Here is a 19,831-nt window from a genome sequence, read left to right as displayed (position 1 = left end):
ATCCTGGGAGGATCCTCCCAATACCCTTTATTTTTTGCTCCCTTCTCTATCTGAGCTGACTTTTACCCACAACATGTGTGACTGGCCTCCAAGGCATGGAGTAAACCTCCTGGTCCTTATCTCAGCTATTCTTGGGTGTTAGTCTCTTATTTTGTTACTTTATGTTCCCCAGATGAATGCAGTTTTTCTATGTCTGTCCCTCTCTTTCTGACTCATTTCGCTTAACATGATACTTTCCATGTAGTACCATTTCCATGTATGTAAATTTCATGACTTCATCTTTTCTAATAGCTACACAGTACTCCATTGTGTAGATGTACCAAAGTTTCTTTAACCAGTCATCTGTTTTCGGGCACTCAGGTTTTTTCCAGATTCTAGCTATTGTAAACAGCGCTGCAATGAACAAACAAGTGCAGATGTCACTTTGATATATGTTTTTGCCTCTCTGGGATATATTCCCAGGAGTGGTATTGCTGGGTCCAATGGGAGTTCAATTTCTAATTTTTGGAGAATCGTCCATACTGTTTTTGAAAAGAGTTGAACCAGTTGACATTCCCACCAGAAGTGAAGGAGGGTCCCTTTCTCTCCACATCTGCGCCAACACCGGTTGCTTTTGTTCTTTTGGATGTGGGCCAGTCTCTGTGGTGTGAAATGATATCTCATTGTTATTTTGCTCTGCATCTCCCTGATGATTAATGGTGTAGAGCATTTTTTCATGTGCCTTTTAGCCATTCGAATTTCTTCTTTGAGAAAGTTTCTATTCATTTCGTCACCCCATTTTTGATGGGGTTGGATGTTTTCTTCTTGTGGAAGAGTTAAAGGGGTCAGTGCTTAATGACGTGCCCAGAGGAGGGAGGTGTCTACAAGTCTCTGCCCATGCCATGACCTGGGGTTACTGTGTCACCTGCTCCGGGCTGCTGTCCTTCCTGCTTTCTCAAGGTCCAGCTCTGTCTCCAGGCTTTTTGTTCCCATTTGACTTGCTTGTGCTTTATTGACTTCTCCACCCAGGAGCCCTTGGGACTAATATTTTCCCCTCTCTCTTTGTTTATGAGCACTGAGACTAGTCATGTGTATGGATTTGGCTTTTTACATAATTAGGTGTTGGTGGTAGGAGTGGGGAGCGGGGGTTGGGTCAGACCTGGTGTTGCTTAGGGCTAATTGCTGCCTCTGTGCTCAGGGATCACTCCAGGCAGTGCTCAGGGGGACCATATATGGAGCTGGAGATAAAACTGTGTTCAGCTACACAGTTTTACTCTTGTTATATCTCTCTGAACTTACAAAATTGGGTTTAAGATAAACTGCTCCTTTGTAATTGTAATAGCAAATGAACTTTCCCTGTGTCTGTTTCTGTAAAAATGAAAACTAAGTATTTATTAAGAGGTAAGTAAAGTGGTTATTGCTGGAGCATAGTTTTGAGAAAATTAAAAGTGGGGAACACTAGTGAAATTTTAAAAAAATATGACATTTTAGGTGATGTGCTTATAATAGTTTTAATACCAGCTATGGGTTTGACAAACAGTTAGAACAGTTCCCTGGCCAACAATTGCCATGTTCCCACCTCCAGAACCATGTTATAATTTTAGTCCATCCCTTCACTATGCCACCACAACCCTTGCTAGGTAATTGCAGTATTATGCATAGAAGCATACATATTTAATAACTTTTTGTATCTTGAAATGCTGTAAACTTGTGCCTGTTTCTTATTTTCACAAAGAGTTTGAAATCAGGTTGAATATGGAAGCTATTTTTTGAAAGTAATTTATTCATATGATGCTTACTTGTATAGCCTTTATGTCTATTACATAGAGTAGGTAGGGATTGAAGGAGATTTTGTTACTGGGTTTAGGTTTGTAACATTCTTTAACTGTTATGGAATTGGAGAGTTACAGTTAAACCAGAGCCCTTAGGTAAGATTTTCAGTTGTAACTGTAGTCTGACAGTGTATGTGATGAGTTTCTAGTTCTCATCTGACAGGGTAGGAGATAAGTTTCTGTTGTTCTCGGTGAGTCTGTCTTGAGATTTCTCAGTTGTGTTAATATTTCAACATTATATATTCTGTGTCAGCTGAATCATGTCTTTATTTCTTATTTCCTTCATCTACTTTTGATATGGTAGTTCTTCATGGCCTACTTTCTTACTTTTGCTGGGTTCTCCTCAGAAATTCTCCAGAGTCACTCCTGTAGTACTCAGGGCCTCTGGATGGTGCTGGGCACCATGTGGTTGTTAAGGATTAAGCCCAGGCCGTGCCCATACAAGTCATGCCTTCCATCTTGTGTAGCTCACGCCCAGCCCTTCTCTAGCTTTTAAGGGTAGAAACTTTGGGGATCTATTTGAAGACTTGCCCTTTGGGCTCAGAGAGTCCACAAGTCCCTGGTGGTACTTATTGACTACTCCTGCCTCAGTCTGTGCGTGTTGCTGCTGGCATTTCTGGGGGCCATATGTGGTGCTGGGGGTCAAACTAGGGTTGGACGTGTGCAAGGCCAGTCTCTTAACCCCTGTGATATATCTCTACACCTCACTAGAAGTGCATTTATAAGTTTTTTTTCCTGAAGAGACTGCATTAATCACACTAATTTGTTTCACATGATTATGCAACTAAAAATGCTGATTTGAATTTTGTATTCCACATGCCTGTGCTTCTTTGGAAGTTTACTGTTTAACTTACAAGGGTATTGATGCTTTTCCAACATCTGTCTTTTCCTAATTTCTATTTTAAGCCAGGTTTTTCAGAGGATAAATTTTTGAAATCTTTTCAATCTTGTTACATTTTATCAGCATTCATTATGAGCTTTGGAGAACAAAATCAGTGTTTTTTTTTTTTGTCCCATCTGAAAGTGCTCTGGGTGTACTGCAATCCATATGATTAGGCCTCATTCCTGGTGGAGGTCAGAGCAGCCATACTGTGTATCGGGGATCTAAGCCAGGTCAGCTATCTACAAGGCAAGAACACTTTTGCTGTTCTATCAATCCAGCCCTTGAAATCAGTATTTATATTGGATTGTTGCTGGGTTTTATGTTCCAAACTAGGCTTCTGCAGCGATCACACATTCAGGACATACCACGATCATTAAGAATGCCAGGATGATCAGCATTAGGGGAAGGATTAACTCTCTCCACTTATTTAATTGCTTAATGTGCTTAATGAGACAGGAACACTGTATGTAGTAGATGATTCCACAAAAACCTGAGGCCGGGAAAGCAGATCTGCCCGGGAATGAGGCAACCAGGGCGCTCTGCTCTGATGAACTGGACTCGGGGTTTGCGGCTCCAGGCAGATTTCCTTAGAGCCCTGCAGAAGCAGCTCCAGAGTGTACAAACAGTCCGGGGAGTTCCCAGGGAGTGAAGGTCCCTCTTGGGCCTCACCCCTGTACATCATCAGCAAGATTGGACCAGGAGAGCCAGGGTGGAAGGTTGGCCCCGAGAGAAGTGGCCGGGACCATCTCAATGTAGGCCACTGCTCTCCTTTAGAGGCCAGACAGAGTGCAGGGGTTCAGGGGCAAGGGGTCGCGCCAGGGGTCCCAGGACTTTGTAAGGGGCCAGATGCAGGCAAGCAGCGAGGATGCTGCCCGCAGCGCCCCCGGCGGCCGTCAGTGGTACAGCGGGTGCGGCGCCCAGCGGTTCCCCTGATGTCACACTGCTGCTTTGTTACATGGAATGCGCATCCACCTATAACCTTGGACCTCAGCGCAGGGGCCTCAGAGACTTTCTGCGCTCTTTGCCTTCAGCCTTTGAGAAATGCTCGACACGTGCGTGCCTAAACTTAAGAACTGGAGGCGTTGGATCCGACCCTTAGTGCTGACCCTCTATCTGCTGGCCGTGGTCGTGACCATCCCCCTGGGTGTGTGGCACCTGCAGAAGCTGGAAGTCAGTATCCACACCAAGGCGTGGTTTATCGCCGGGATCTTCGTGCTGTTCACCATCCCCGTGACCTTCTGGGAGATTCTGCAGCACTTGGTGCACTACACGAGGCCCGAGCTTCAGAAACCCATCATGAGGATCCTCTGGATGGTGCCCGTGTACAGCATAGACAGCTGGGTGGCTCTTAAGTATCCGTCCATCGCCATCTACGTGGACACCATGCGGGAGTGTTACGAAGCGTATGTCCTCTACAACTTTATGAACTTCCTATTCAACTACTTGAAGAGCCAGTACCCCAACCTGGAAGCTATGATGCAAGGCAAAGAGAAGACGCAGCCCCCCATACCCTTCTGCTGCTGCCCACCCTGCCCCGTGGGAGAGGTGTTGCTGTACCGGTGCAAGCTGGGAGTGCTGCAGTACATCCTGATCAGACTCATCACCACCTACGCCGCCGTGATCTGTGAGATATTCAAGGTGTACAGTGAAGGAACCTTCAGCTTGCACAGAGCCTGGATGTATTTGGTCATCATCAACAACGTGTCCCAGTTCTTTGCCATGTATAGCCTCCTGATATTTCATAAAGCCCTGAAAGAGGAGCTGAGGCCCATCCAGGCAATAGGAAAGTTCCTTTGTGTGAAGCTTGTCGTTTTTGTCACATTCTGGCAAGCAGTGTTGATTGCTTTGCTGGTGAAATTTGGTGTAATTTCCCAGAACTCCACCTGGGAGTGGCAGACAGAAGAGACAGTGGCCACGGGGCTGCAGGACTTTATCATCTGCATAGAAATGTTCATTGCCGCCATAGTCCACCACTACACCTTCTCTTATGCCCCTTATATGGGAGACGAAGAACGAGGAACATGTTGCTCTTTGTTCCTAGAAATATGGGATGTCTCTGACATCAAAAGTGACATTTCTAAGCAGGCGAAGAACATTAGCAAAACGTTAAGGGGGAAACCAAAAAGTAAAAATGTTCCAATGGACGAAGATGAGCAATTCAACCTGTTGTCTTCATCACCAGACACTTCAGTCACTTCTTCCACATCACTGCCACACATTGGTAGTCACCAAGAGCTTGAAGAAGTCCTGGTAGAATAGAATGCGCCTAGTACAGTTACATATACGTAAGTCATGTAAAATGACACACAAGAACACATGGAAGAAGCTGAGACTTCAGAATCCATAATCCATAATCCATCATCCAGTGCTGTACTCCTCAATACTTTTTATTTCTCTGTGTTCCTCTTTCTTCCCTTCTTCATTTCCTCCTACTGTACTCCCCTCTCCCTTTCTCCTTTTTATTTTATTCTTTTTCCTCCCTCCCATCCTAGAGCAATGCAGAGGACCATCGCTTGGACAGCCAATCTATGGAGAAGACATCAGACATAAGGACGGTCGGTCCAGGTACAAGTTCCAGTTCTGCACAGACTCATTAGGCTCACCTTGACCTGCCTCCAGTGAGGCTCCCACACTCCCACAGGCAGACAGGGAGTGTCCCAGTGTCTGCCCACAGGAACTGAGGGGGGGGGGGGTTCTTTCATTCTTTTCCTCCTTCCTTCCTTCCCTCCCTCCTTGCCTCCCTCCCTCCCTCCCCTACTTCCCTCCCTCCCTCCCTCCCTCCCTCCCTCCCTCCTTCCCTCCTTCCCTCCCTTCCTCCCTCCCTGGGTCCCCTCCTCCTATCCTTCCTTTGTTCCTTCCTTCTTCCCTCCCTCCCTCCCTCCCTCCCTCCCTCCCCTCCTTCACTCCTTCCCTCAGTCCTTCCCTCCCTTCCTCCCTCCCTCCGTCCTTCCCTCCTTCCCTCCCTCCCTCCCTCCCTGCCTCGCTACGTCCCCACCTACTATCCTTCCTTTGTTCGTTCCTTCCCTCCCTCCTTCCCTCCATCCTTGGCTCCCTCCTTCCCTCCCGTCCTTCCCTCCCTCCTTCCCTCCCTTCCTCTCTCCCTCCCTTCCTCCCTCCTTCCCTCCTTCCCTCCCTCCCTTCCTTCCTTCCTTCCTTCCTTCCTTCCTTCCTTCCTCCCTCCCTCCCTCCCTCCCTCCCTCTTCCCTTCCCTTCCCTTCCCTTCCTTCCTTCCTTCCTTCCTTCCTTCCTTCCTTCCTTCCTTCCCTCCCTCCTCTTCCTCCTCCCCCTTCCTTCCTTCCTTCTCCTTCATACCATCTTTCTTTTCTATTTCTTTCTCTTGTTTTCTTCCTTTATTTTTTCTTATTCCTCTGTCCCTTTCTCTCCTTCCCTCTTCCTACGTCCTTCATCTTTCTCTTTTACTTCCTTCCTCTCTTTTTCCTTTCTCCCTTTCCTTTTTGCTCTCTCTACACCTTCCTACCTCTGTTCTTAACTCTTTCCTTCTTTCTCTTCCATTTCTTTCTTTCCTTACTTCCTTCATTCCTTCCTTCCATCCTCGTTTCTTTTTCTTCCTTTTATTTTTCTTCCTTTCTTTCTTCACTCATTTATTCCCTCCTCCCTCACTTCCTCCCCATTTCTTTTTCTTTCGTTTCTTTTATTCTATTTTATTTCTTCCTTTATTTCTCTACCTTCCTTTTTCTTCCATTCTTCATTCCCTCCTACCATACTCCCCTCTCCATTTACCCCCTTTTTTAATACGTTCGTTCTTTTTTCTTCCTTCCATCCGATTTCTTTCTTTCCCTCCCTTCCTTCAGTCCTGGAATCCTCCATTTTTCTTCTTCTTTCCTTCCTTCTGGATTTTCTTCCTTCCTTCCTTCCTTCCTTCCTTCCTTCCTTCCTTCCTTCCTTCTTCTCCTCTTCCTTCCATTCTTTCCTTTCTTACTTTTGATACTTGCTTCTTTTGGTTTTTCTTTCCCTTATTTCTAACTTTCTTTCTTTGATTTCTTTCTTTCATTCTTCCTTATTCCCTTCTCCTTCAATTCTGTCTTCTTTTAGCCTTTCCTCCCACCATTCTTTTCCTTCTTCTTTTTCACCAATTCTATCCTTTTTTTATCTTCTTTTCTCAGGGCTTACTCCACAGTCCCCGCTTAGGGAACACTCCTATTGGTGATTAGGGGACCACATAAATTGCCAGGGATCCAATCTGGGTTGGCTGTGTAGAAAACAAATGCCCTACTGTAATAATAGTACAGGCCCTCCCGTTGATCATCGATTTGCTCGAGCGGGTCCAGTAACGTCTCCATTGGAGACTTTGTTGTTACTGTGTCTGGCATATCGAATACTCTCGGTAGCTTGCCGGGCTCTCCGAGAGGGGCGGAGGAATCGAACTCAGGTCGGCCATGTTGGCTGCATGCAAGGCAAACGCCCTACCCGCTGTGCTATCGCTTCAGCGTAATAATAATAATAATAGTACAGCAGGTGGGAAATTTTCCCTGAACAAGACCGCCCTGGCTTAGATCTGCAGTATCCTGTATGGTGCCCCGAGAACTGCCAAGAGTAATTAGAGTGCCAGGAGTAACCCATGAGCATTGCCAGTGTGACCCAAAGAGCTAAAGAATGGCAAATGCCATACCTGCTGCACTCTCATTAGCAAGAAAGCGGTGGTGGGTTTGGGAGAATTGTATGAAATATTTGCACCTAAAACTCAGAAGATTGAAAGTTAGTTTCTTGTACAGAAAAATAAATGGTTCCAGGTCCTTCCCTAGATGTCCAGGCCTCACCTTTACTTGTGAATGATAACCATGTCCTGTCCCTGACACTTTCTGGACCCGTGGACGACTTCCCTGTCCTGTCCCAAGCTGTCTACTTGCCCCCCCCACGAACAATGCCTGGGTCCTGTCCCTGCGTTGCTCTCTATCTCATCTAAGCTTTCCTCTGTCTCCAGCACAGCTGCCCAGGCAGATTAGATCCTATGTTCTGTACCATCAAATGGGCTTCACAGCTCTATCCCAGCAGTTCCTGTCATGCAGTCCTTGCTTTCCTACTCTCTGGCCATGTTCATGTGTGTGTGTGTGTGAGAGTCCTGTGCTCAGTGCCTTGTCACTACAGGGCATCTTGAGCCCTGCCTGGGTCTGAGCCCCATGTCTAGGAAAGACCTGATCCATGGAGAGAGGAGAGAGTCCAGAGAATGTGTGCTCAGAGACAGAGGGAGGGGGGCTTCCTTTTATCTACTGCCGAGTCTCACCCCAAGCCATCCTATTCTACGTTCTGATTGCCTGGTCCATAGGCAGAGATTGAAAGTGACCTAGCACTCTACACCTCAGCTTCTACTGAAGAATTCCCCTAAATTATTAATTTATCCCCTAAAGCATTAACTCCTAATGTCAGGAGTGATTAACCTAAATTTATTTTAGGGATTGGGCCAAAGGCCCATCTTCTGAAATGACTTCTTGTTGACATGTGGGTGCTGGTCTTTCTTTGGACCCCTAGGATACAACTCCTGTTCCCTAACTGGAGCTCTGGTGAAGCTGTGGTTAGTTTCTATGATGGTGGTCGAATGATCATTGGGGTTTCAAGACTCTAGTGTGACAGACATGGTTAGACATGTGGCAACTAAATCCCATTTCACTAAAACCAAAGAACATTACAGCAAATATTCTCATATTAAGAAATAGAAAGTATAAAGTACTCCCTTGCCCTTATAGAAAGACATAGAACTATTTCCAAGAGAAGAAAACAATTATTAACCTTGAAAATATATATCTATTTTGTAGATGCTGTGCTTCAAACTTCTTGTCCCTGTGGTTTGCAGTGTTGGATTCTAGAGCAACTATTTCTGGGACCTAGGACTTGGTGGGTAGTCCTGTAACCAGTGCTTGTTATTATCATGGACGGGGTCTCTGCAGAAGTTTCTCCTATTTGGACATTCACTTTTCCAGTGCCCGTCCTGATGGCAGAAATGGCATATCCCTTTTGAGTTTCTGTTGAAGTCCTCAAATGCAAAACCACTCTTGGGCTCTATTTCTTCCTGTGCCCTCTTGTTCTCTGTTGCAATAGATTGCCAAAGCCCCTTTCAATAGTTCTCCAAGGACAACCTCCAGACCCACACCTATCTTCTGAAACTTTCTCCGTATATCTGGGGCAGCCTGCAGAAACATTTTTTTCCATAAGATTAGTTCACCTTGCATAGGATTTAGGTAGTGTATTTTCTAATTGCTTCCCTGACACTCTAAAGATATTGTGGGTGTTTTCTCTGGTTCCTGCTCAATAATGATCAACAAAGCATAATTAAGGGGTCAGTCTCTGCTTCTTGTTATTTTCCCTACTCTGTAACTCACAGTGTCTAGGCACCAAGCAGCAGTTGGCTGCTTGTAATTCCATCCTGAGTCTACAGGACAGACTGCCACTGCGCTGTGGAATATATTTTATTTATCAAAGGATTCTGAATTCTCCAGAAATGATTATAAGACTCAGATAAGTACATAATCAAGTTATGTACTTTTGTACAGTACTCTTTTGTTTGTTTTTAAGTTTTGATTTAAGATGAGTATTATAACTGTCCATGCCATTTCACACATTTGCAGAATACCCTGGAACTTCATTATGTACTTCTCAGGGTCATTCGAGAATCTCCCTAGATCTGGCTTTATCTGGCCTATAACTTTCAAGGAGAAAGGCACATGGATCCTGGATATTTCCTGCATCCCTGGGGAGCCTCCTGAAGTGTGCACAAAGCCATAAATCCTAAGTCTCCAGCTTTCCTGATAGTCAACAGGTCCATTTGTGGGTATGGATAAGGGAGAAACAACTCTGGGGCTATGAGCACTGCAGGAAGAGGGCTCTTAGGGGTTGTCCATTGTTCTAGTCTCATGGTATTTGGCAAGAAAAGAGGGTACCAATTTACAATTCCAACAAAGTCCAGGTTTTTCTCATAAAGCATAAAGCAGGTGAACATAAGGTGAACAATGTGCTTACCCATATTTTTACAAAACTAATAGAATTCCCAGACAGCACTATGGTTTATACTTCCTTGTGCTGGCCATACTTGACCTCCCAAATTGTGTTGTGGCCAGACTTGGTACAGAAGTGGCTGAGTCCTTCTTTATGGAGAAACTTCAAATCAAAGTTTCCCCAGTTGTTCATTGGACAGCCCGATGGTGTGTCATCTGGAACCATTTGGTGGTTTCTCCATCTGAAAACATACAAGTAGAAGAAATATTTCGGTGGCTGCTGTGTCACCATTCAGTGAATTACACAAGCCTGAGGATATAGCCTTCCTGAGTTCCTCAAGTCAGTTTAGGAGACATTTTCTTGTACCACCTTAAGTCTCTTTGCTCATTTTTCAGTGCTCTCTGGTTTCATATTGGCTAGGCCTGGAACTCACAGCTTGCATTAGAAGCTTTTTCCTTATATCAAAGGTTAGCTGTCTGATAACTGTACAGGAGCAAATTATCCAAATGACAATACCTTCCTTCCCTCACCAGACTCAGCATCCTTAATGTCTGATGGTGAGCACCCATGAATGAGGCGTGTCTGTGCCTACTGGCAGCATAGACTGCCCTGGACATACAGAGAAAGTTTCAAATAGTAGGCTTGGTTTCAAGGGTTAGCCTTGGAGAACTACTGAAAGTGAGAAAGAATGTCGATTGAAATAGGGAACAGAGGACACAGGAATCGAGCCCGAAATGCTGTTGCATTTGAGAACTTCAAAACCAGCTCCAAAGGGAGATGTTATTACTGCCATCAGGAAGGGCATTGGAAAAGTAAATGTGCAAATAGAGAAAACTTCTGCAGAAACCCATTTCCATGATAATAGTCACTGATTAGAAGACTACCCACTAAAACCCAGGTCACAGAAATAATTATTTTAGATTCCAACACAAACTACAAGGACAAGAACTATGAAGCCCAAAATCTAGAAGATGCAAAATATCTCTTCAAGGCTAATAGTTAAATGTGTTTTTCACTTGTAAATGGTTCTATATGTTTCTATGGGTGTTAAGGGATGTTTTTATATTTTCTGTTTCTTCATATGGGAATATTCTCTCCAAAGTTCCCTGGTCTTAGTGAAATAATTTTTAGTTGTCACGGGTCTGAGCATGTCTGTCTCTCAAGTCTTGGAGCCCCACTAATTATCTGACCAGCCATCAGGGACACTGACTCCTACCCCACTGTTCCAGTTAGGGAACAAGTGTGGCACCTAGGAGTCCCAAGCAAAACGAGCGTCCACATGCCAACAGGAAGGAGTTTTAGAAGATAGTCCTTTGCCACAATCCCTAAAAGAATTTAAGGTAACCACTACTCGGGACGGGGGGGGGGGGGGGGGGGAGGGGGAGACACAGCAGGAGCTGAGGTGTAGAGTCCCAGGAACAGGGAGCCAATCTCAGCCCATGGACAGGGAGTCAATCTGAACACAGAATTGGAATGCTGAGGGTAGGATTTGGCAGCAGATTAAAGGAAGTCCCGAGTTGGGGTGCTCTCTCTGTCTGTCTGTCTCTATCTCTCTTTCTCTGTCTTTCTCTGTCTGTATCTCTGTCTCTGTCTCTGTCTCTGTCTCTGTCTCTTTCTCTGTCTCTGACTCTCTCTCTGTCTCTCTCTCTGAGAACATGCATTCTGGTTACTGTCCTCCCAATAGATTAGGTAGTATGGTGTACCCTGACACGAGGCACAGTATCACTCGTGCCCAGATTCTGGCAGTTAGAGGCAAGGCTCTGATGCTCAGGATAGCTCAGGTACAGGCAGGGCTCAGACATCCAGATAGTTACAAGGTACTGAGCACAGGACTCTCACCAGCAGACACATGGCCCTGGCCAGAGAGTAGCAAAACCAGGACTAAAAGACAAACTGCTGGGGCACAGCTGACAGGTGCAGTGATGGTGCGAAACCTAGGCATCTTGTCCCCGTGGGTGGCGGTGGCACCATGTGAAGATAGAGAGCAGCTCCTGCTGCTCGACTATCAATTGGTTCCTTTGCCAAATGCAGCATCTCTTAGGCCCATCTCAGTTTTGAGGGGATACCTCAGTGCTCAGTGGTTACTCCTGGATCTGCCCTCATTACTTACTTCTGGCGATGATCAGGGAACCTTACTGGATGCTGAGGATTCAACCCGGGTTGGCTGTGGGAAAGTAAATGCCCTACCTCCTATACTATCGCTCAGTCCTTTCCTCCACCCACTTCTTGATAAGGTCTTTGTATATTTTTCTTTGATCTTTTTAAGTAGTTTAAATATCCTGGAGATCAACCCTTTATGATGTGTTGAATGCAAGTTTTTTCACATTTCGTTGGCTGTCTTTTAGTTTCAGCCTTTCATTTTTCCATGCAGAAACATTTTAATATAGTCCCATTTGTTTATTTTTCATTCTGTTTCCTTTGCCAATCATATTATTGAAGACATCTTTGAGGTTGAAATCTCAGACTATTCTGCCTATATCTTCCTAAATGTACTTTAGTTTCCAGTCAGATCTCAAGATCTTTTATTCACTTTGATTTGACTTTTGGATGTGGATCCAGCTTTAATGTTTTACCTGTGGTTATCCGATTTTCTCAGCAATATTTCTTGAAGAGGCTATCTTTACTCCTTTTCATGTTCTCACCTCCTTTTATCAAAATTATGTCTATAAATATTTTTTTACCTTGAGTATTCAATTCTTAACATTGATCATAAAACCAAACGTTATTCCAGTACCTTGCAGTACCTTTATTCCAGTAACTTGTATAAAGCCTAATTTTAGGCCAGTACCTTGCAGTTTTGATCCGTATAGTTTTATAAATGTAGTTTCAAATTATAGGTAATGAGATACCTACAAATCTCTTCTTTTTCAGTATGGATTTGACTTTTTGTGGTTTCTTGTGATTCCGTACAAACTATATTGCTGACTTTTCTAGGTCTTTGCAGAATGTCATCTGAATTTGGATGGGCATTATGTTGAATATATGAGCTAAGGTAGATTAATAATTTTAATAAATTTAGTCTTTCTGTCTGTAATTGTGCATGGAATTGTTTTTTTATTTCCTAAGGTCTTCTATGTCTTTATTAAGTGGTTGAAAGTTTTCATGATGTAGATCTACATCTTTTGTTAGGTTTAATCAGAGATTCTTGATATTTTGGAAACTGATATATTTATTTTGGACACTAATATAAATGGGATAGACTCCTTGGTGGCTTACTCCTCTCATTCACTGATTTGTATATAAGAATGACTCCAATGTTTGTGCATTGGGTTTTTTACAGCGAGTTTTACTGTATTGATTTATTAATTTTAGTAGCATTTGGTTGACTCTTTAGGGTCTTCTAAATATACAATCATGTCATGGTCAAATAGTAATGATTGGACTTCTTTCACAATTTGGGTCCCTTGATTTATTTTTCTTGCCTTGTTGCTGTAGCCAGGACTTTTAATACAATATTGAATAAAAGTGGAGGATGAAAGGATAGTGGACATCCTTGTACCTTATCTGAGAAGAAATATTTTGCATATTTTATTATTAAGAATGATACTGGCTGTTAGGCTGGATGGATAACACAGTGATTAAGGTGCTTGTCTTGCATGTGGCTGACCCGGGTTTAATCCCTAGCATCCAATATGGTCCCTGAATCAGTCAGGAGAGTGACTCCTGAGTTTGGTAAGAAAACTGAAGGGTGTTACCAAAAATCATGAAAATAAAATAAAAACAATTAAAAAAAACAAAGATCTTGGCCTTGGGCTTGTTACAGATGGTCATTACTGCCTTGAAAAGGGTTTCTTCCACCCCTATTTTAATAAAGTTCTTTTTTTCAACAGGAATGGATTCTGAAACTTGTCAGAAGTTATCTCTGCATTCACCAATATGATCTATGATTTTTTTTCTTCCATTTTAGTAAAAACCTTCTTTGAAAGTCAGATAGAACTTTCCAGTAACCCCATTGGACCTGGAATGTTGTTCTTGATGAGACTACTTAGTCATGATCGGTCTATTAATAAACACTACATCCTTCTCATTCAGATTTTTTAAATGATATAATTCTAAGAGGGCTGGAGCGATAGCCCAGCGGGTAGGGTGTTTGCCTTGCACGCAGCCAACCAGGCCTACCTGGGTTCAATTCTTCCGCCCCTCTTGGAGAACCTGGCAAACTACCAAGAGTATCTCACCTGCATGGCAAAGCCTGGCAAGCTACCCATGATGCATTCGATATGCCAAACACAGTAACAATAAGTCTCACAATGGAGACGTTACTGGGCCCGCTCCAGCAAATCAATTTACAATAGGAGGACAGACAGTGCTGATTCTAAGAATCTGTTCATTTCTTCCAGATTCTTCAACTTAATATCATAAAGTTTTTCATAGTGACCTCTTACATACTGAAATTCCAAGGGATCTGTTATGATCTACACTTTTGGTCTCTGATTTATTTTATTTGAACATTTTTTTTCTTTTCTCTTGATTGTGAGTGTAGTGAAAGGTTTGTCTCTCTTGCTTATCATTTGAGGAAGCAGCTGCTAGTTTTATTGATTCTTTGAATTTCTTTTGTGCTTTCTATATTATTGATTTCCTCTCTTGACTTCAATTTTATCCTTTCACTCTTTGTATTTTATTTGTGGGCTGGAGCGATAGTACAGCGGGCAGGGTGTTTGCCTTGCACGTGGCTGACCTGGAATCACTTCCTCCGTCCCTCTTTGAGAGCCAGACAAGCTACTGAGAGTATCCCGCCCACACGGCAGAGCCTGGAAAGCTCCCTGTGGCGTATTCGGTATGCCAAACACAGTAACAACATGTCTCACATTGGAGATGTTACTGGTGCCCGCTCGAGCAAATAGATGAACGATGGTAGGACAGTGCTACAGTGCTATTTTATTTGTAGTTCCTTCTCCAGATTTTGAGACATGTATTTAGGTTGTTGATTTGGAGTTTTGGGTGTGTAGGGACACCTGGTCCTCTTCCCCAAACTACAAATTGGCTTCAGGCCAACTTGTTTTCATTTTCCCAACCCCTTAGTTCCCTTGCCAGTTGCTTCCTTAAGCCTGTTCCAAAGAAGAGCCATTATCCAGTCATAATTCATGTGGGCCCGGACACACTCCGGTGTAGAAGTCAGGCTAGTATAGAGCTTGTCTCAGGGCCATCCAAGGAGGTATTAGGATTTAAGACCAATGTAAGGCAACTCAAGCTTAAAATAAGTGAATGTGATGAGTGCCCAGGTTCTTTAATCAGAGTCCACCTGCATTGCTAGTATTTTAGAATTAATCCACTCACACATTGATTTATAGAAAAAGCATAGCTTTATAAGTATTCCTTGTCCAACACAACAAGAAATTGACATGAGCAAAACACACAAAAGGCATTAAGGAAAGATACAAGCAAATATCTAACTAACATCCTGATGTGTAATACTCAGGTAATTAACTGAAAGAACACAATGTTTCTAAATTCATTTCAAACAAACATTTGGTATGATCATGCACCAAATTATTTAATTTTATGCTCATCTTCAACATTTTGTTACACGCATGACAACTCTATTTTTCCTTTTCTTTGACTTTCTCTTTTTCTCTTCTTTACTTCAGTGAAAGGTTGGGAGTGAGGAAGCTGACGTCTTGTGCCTGGCTCTGTGCTCAGGGATCCTGGCAGGACTCAGGGGACCATATAGGGATCAAACTGGTCTGTCACATGCAAGGCAAACACTCTACTTGCTGTAATATCGCTTGGGCCTCCTCTATTTCTTTTAAACTTTAAAATTGTGTAAAATCATTCTATTTGATGTAATATTTAGCTTAACCACATTTTCCCCATCTGCAGTACACAGTTTAGATAATGTTAGACACTTCATATTTATATCTTTAAAACAGTGCTTGAAAATTAACACAATTTTATGAAAGGGGACAATATTTAAAATCAGTTATGTCTACCTTAGTTTGAAGTCAAATATTTCTTCTAGCTTTCTATTTTTCCTCCTTTTTTAAAAGGCCATTTTCCCACGAGACAATAACTTCTACTACAGTATTTAAAATCTTAAGTTCCCTTTACCCTAAGACATATTTTGTTTTCCTAAAATTCCCTATTCATAAAGCACTCAGAACTGTTCTTAAAAATATCATACTATCCAACCATCACCATCCTGAGATGGTGATGTCTTCATAATCCCAGCTCTCAGTTTTGCAAAGAGGGACGGGGAGCTAACTGTCATCAGGTTGTGCTCCTTTTTCTTTCTTCATTTTACTTCTTCAGGGGAACCTTTCTATGAAGAGCCCAAGTTGTGGTCTCACGTAGTAACAGAAAAGCATGGACACGTGGATTCTCATCCTATCACAGTTCTAAGTCAAAATACTGGAGACATTCGCAAACTTGGTTTAAGAGCCACCATTTCACAGCTTCTAACACATGCATAGACCAGACAATATTGGTGCACTGAAAATTACAAAACTTTCAAGTGTAACAAAACCCAAACACAAACACATTATTCTGTAAATAGCCAAAATCTTTAGAATACTTAACAGTTAACTATTACATACTACACTTTGGCTCCAGCAAAACTTTGCTACTGGGGCTGGAGCAATAGCACAGCGGGTAGGGCCTTTGCCTTGCACGCGGCCGACCCGGGTTCGATTCCCAGCATCCCATATGGTCCCCTGAGCACCGCCAGGAGTAACACCTGAGTGCAAAGCCAGGAGTAACCCCTGTGCATCGCCAGGTGTGACCCAAAAAGCAAAAGAAACCCAAAAAAAACAAAAAAAGCTTTGCTCCTGTTGTAAATTAACCTAGGTTTATTTTGCATCCTTAAAACCACAATTTCTAGGAAAACATATTAAAGAGTTTTAAAAACTCATATATTATCATATATCAAGAATTATTTAATTTAATCACATATTAAGCACTATAAAAATTTCATATTTATACTTAAGACTTAGGTCATGACTGTGTTTCAGACCAGGTGTCAAAACTACCATATAAGATGATTTGTGTTAATGAAATGCATTTTCATGTTCTAGGCAAAATAATTAGCAGTATAGCCTAAAAATTCTTATTAGGGCTCTCTGGCTTTGCAGAATCCAATAAAAAATTCAGAAACAAACAAAAAATTCTTCTTATAACTGTGTCCCATTTCTTAAAACTTAATCCTTTATTTTAGAAATCACCCAAAGTCACAGGGTAACCTAGAAGTTTGAAGTTTAAAACGCCCCCATTTCTCTTCCCTTTCATCTGTAATCCATAGTGAAGAAACAATAAATTCCTGAACTGGAGACTTCCTCCAGTCTCTTCAGGAGCATCGAGGAATGGAGCTATTGCTAAGGTTACCAAATCAGCCTAACAATTTAAACTTACCAAAAATCTCAGAGATCAAATATTGCTAGGTATGTTAAATTATTGGCTTTTGTGAAGTTTTTTGTTGAATCACGATGAGATACAGAGTTACAAAGCTTTCATGACCAGGTTTTCAGGCATACAATGTTCCAAAACCCATCCCTCCACCAGTGTCCATTTCCCACCACAAATGACCCGGGAGAAACTCCTGTCACTGCCCCTCCCCTAGCCTGCCTTTATGGCAGGCGCTTTCCTTCTCTCTCTCTTAATTTTGTAGTCAAATACTTAATTTAAATTATGTAGCACATAATAATTATTTGAGCCACAGTGAGAGCATAGCCGGTAGGGTGTTTGCCTGTACATGGCCAACCTGAGTTTGATTCTTCCACCCCTCTCGGAGAGCCCGGCAAACTACCAAGAGTATTCTGCCCGCACGGCAAAGCCTAGCAAGCTACCCATGATGTATTCGATATGCAAAAAAAAAAAACCCCAGTAACAACAAGTCTCACAATGGAGATGTTACTGGTGCCCGCTCAAGAAAATTGATGAACACGATGAACAACGGGAGGACAGAATTATAGTGACAGTGCTATAATAATTATTTAATAATATAACATAAATTATTGTATTATATAACTAACTACAAGTTATATACTTAACTTTATAGTCATATAATTAAAATAGTAAAGATTTTTTTAAAACGACAATGTCTTCCAAATGGATCTTAATTTATATAAAAGCAAATATCATGCAATGTTTTATTATTCCATTCTTTTCATGGAATGATTATTCCTGAGCACTTCCCTTGCTTCCTATCCAAAATTTTCCTTAGAGTCTAGTTCTGGGAAGCCTTGTTCCACCAAAGTTCTCACAAAAAAATAGCTACTTATTAATTTCAACATCATAATTGTAAAACTTTCAAGACAAATTTAAATCAATTACTTTAACATACATACTAACAATTTAATTAAAATGGTGATTACAATTAATTATCTTGATTTATTTGATTTGTTCTTTAATGAAACTGCAAGGAAAGACAACTTCCAGGCTGCTCCCATATTAAAGTGGCCTCTTCCAGTTAGTATCAGGGCTAACTCTTCACAAGTAAACCCTAAGTTCTCCAGGGTATGGCTGGCTTGCTCTCCTTTCAACTTCACTAAGTAGCTGGGTGGAGTCCTCAGTCTAGTCATCCTAGAATCATTAAAAATATATCAAAAACCAGATAGTTCTAAATATTGGTACATGAGACTTCACAACTGAACTCCAGCTTGTCCTAAGGGCCTTTAATTTTTATTTTACCTTGGCTTTAACGTTCCAGTATTTCAAATATACACAGATACAGTGACTAAAAAGATAGTCTCTCTCTCTCGCTCGCTCGCTCTCTCTCTCTCGCTCTCTTGCTCTCTCTCACACGCACGCACACACACAGATTTGAGGGGCACTTCAAATATTTTTTATTGCATTGAATCACCATGAGATACACAGTTACAAAGTTTCTCATGATTGGGTTTCAGTCATACAATGTTCCAACACCCATTTCTTCAGCAGTATGCCAGTATGCATGTTCTCCATATGTCTTCCTTCCCCCCATCTGCCTGCCTCTATGGCAGACCACTCTCTCTCTCTCTCTTTCTTACTTTCTTTCTTGAACACCCCCCCTCAGCTCCTGTGGGCAGACACTGGGACACTCCCTCTCTGCCTGTGGGAGTGTGGGAGCCTCACTGGAGGCAGGTCAAGGTGAGCCTAATGAGTCTGTGCAGAACTGGAACTTGTACCTGGACCGACCGTCCTTATGTCTGATGTCTTCTCCATAGATTGGCTGTCCAACCCATGGTCTAGGATGGGAGGAAGGAAAAAGGAAAGAATAAAAGAAAAAGAGGAGAAAGGGAGAGGGGAGCACGGTAGGAGGAAATGAAGGAGGGAAGAAAGGAAGATAGAGAAATAAAGGAAGAAAGAAAAAGCATAAAGAAGTGCAGCACTGGATTATGGATTCCGAAGTTTCAGCTTTTATGTGATGTTCTTTGTCATTTTAAAGGTCTTCAGGTACCTCTAACTGTACTGAGCACATTCTGTGCCATCAGTGTGTCTCCAAGCTCGTGGTAATTACCAGTGTGTGGTTGTGAAGTGGAAAAAGTGACGTTTCGAGGAACAAAGAGTTGCACACTCGTAATTCTTGATCTCCCATATAAGGTGTAGTGGTGGACTATGGCAGCAATGAACATTTCTATGCAGAATGTTTCTGTCTCTGCTGTCTGAAATCACATGAAATTTTACCAACAAAGCAATCACCACTGTTTTCCAGAAGATAATGAGCTTCACATGAAAGAACATCCCCATTTGCTAGATGGGCTCAGATCCTCCTTTGGTGTTTAATAAAATATCAGGAGGCTATACATGGCAAAGAACAGGGGCATGTTGATGATGACCAAATGCACGCAAGCTCTCTGCAAGCTGAATGTTCCTTCACATAGATGTTGCACGTCTCACAGATCTCAGCGGTGGTTGTGGTGGCCAGTCTGATCGTGACATACTGTAGCACAACCCCCTTGCACCAGGGCAGCAGAATTTCTCCCATGGAGCACGGAAGGCAGCAGAAGAAGGGAAGTGAGGACTTGTGCTTCTCTTTGCCTTTCCACATGACTTCCAGGTTGAAAACAGCTCTTCAGGAAGTTGACTAGGAAGCTCGTGAATTTGTAGAGGACATAGGCCTCCTATCACTACCATAAGGTGTCCACGTATTTGGTGATACTTCAGAGACACCCAGCTGTGTGACATGTGGGTGTGACATGGGCAACATCCTGATGATGGGCCTCTGGAACTTAGGCTTCGTGTAGGGCACCAAGTGCTGCAAGTTCCCCCAAGGGAC

The 19,831-nt window shown here is 42.7% G+C and overlaps 2 protein-coding genes across 2 annotated transcripts in view; one reads left to right on the top strand and one right to left on the bottom strand.

The window, feature by feature from the left end:
- Positions 1–3,735: 3,735 nt before the first annotated feature.
- Positions 3,736–4,953, top strand: LOC130031224 (transmembrane protein 184C-like). The gene has a single exon (XM_056122491.1). The coding sequence runs from the start codon at positions 3,736–3,738 to the stop codon at positions 4,951–4,953; it is 1,218 nt and encodes a 405-aa protein (XP_055978466.1).
- A 4,758-nt stretch (positions 4,954–9,711) lies between these two features.
- LOC130031223 (NUT family member 2G-like) overlaps positions 9,712–19,831 on the bottom strand; it is a 73,566-nt gene continuing 63,446 nt past the window's right edge. Inside the window, exon 9 of the mRNA XM_056122490.1 lies at positions 9,712–9,883. Coding sequence (XP_055978465.1) covers positions 9,712–9,883 — 172 coding nt within the window. The remainder of the gene's footprint in view (positions 9,884–19,831) is intronic.

This window comes from Sorex fumeus, unplaced genomic scaffold, assembly GCF_029834395.1.
Source record: "Sorex fumeus unplaced genomic scaffold, SorFum_2.1 ptg000046l, whole genome shotgun sequence".
Classification (NCBI taxonomy): domain Eukaryota; kingdom Metazoa; phylum Chordata; class Mammalia; order Eulipotyphla; family Soricidae; genus Sorex; species Sorex fumeus.
Note: the sequence above shows the minus strand (reverse complement) of the source record. Positions and strands in the feature narration are given on the sequence as shown.

Excerpts from the sequence above, each read along its gene's own strand:
- LOC130031224 (XM_056122491.1), top strand. The coding sequence starts at position 3,736 with ATGCTCGACACGTGCGTGCCTAAACTTAAGAACTGGAGGCGTTGGATC.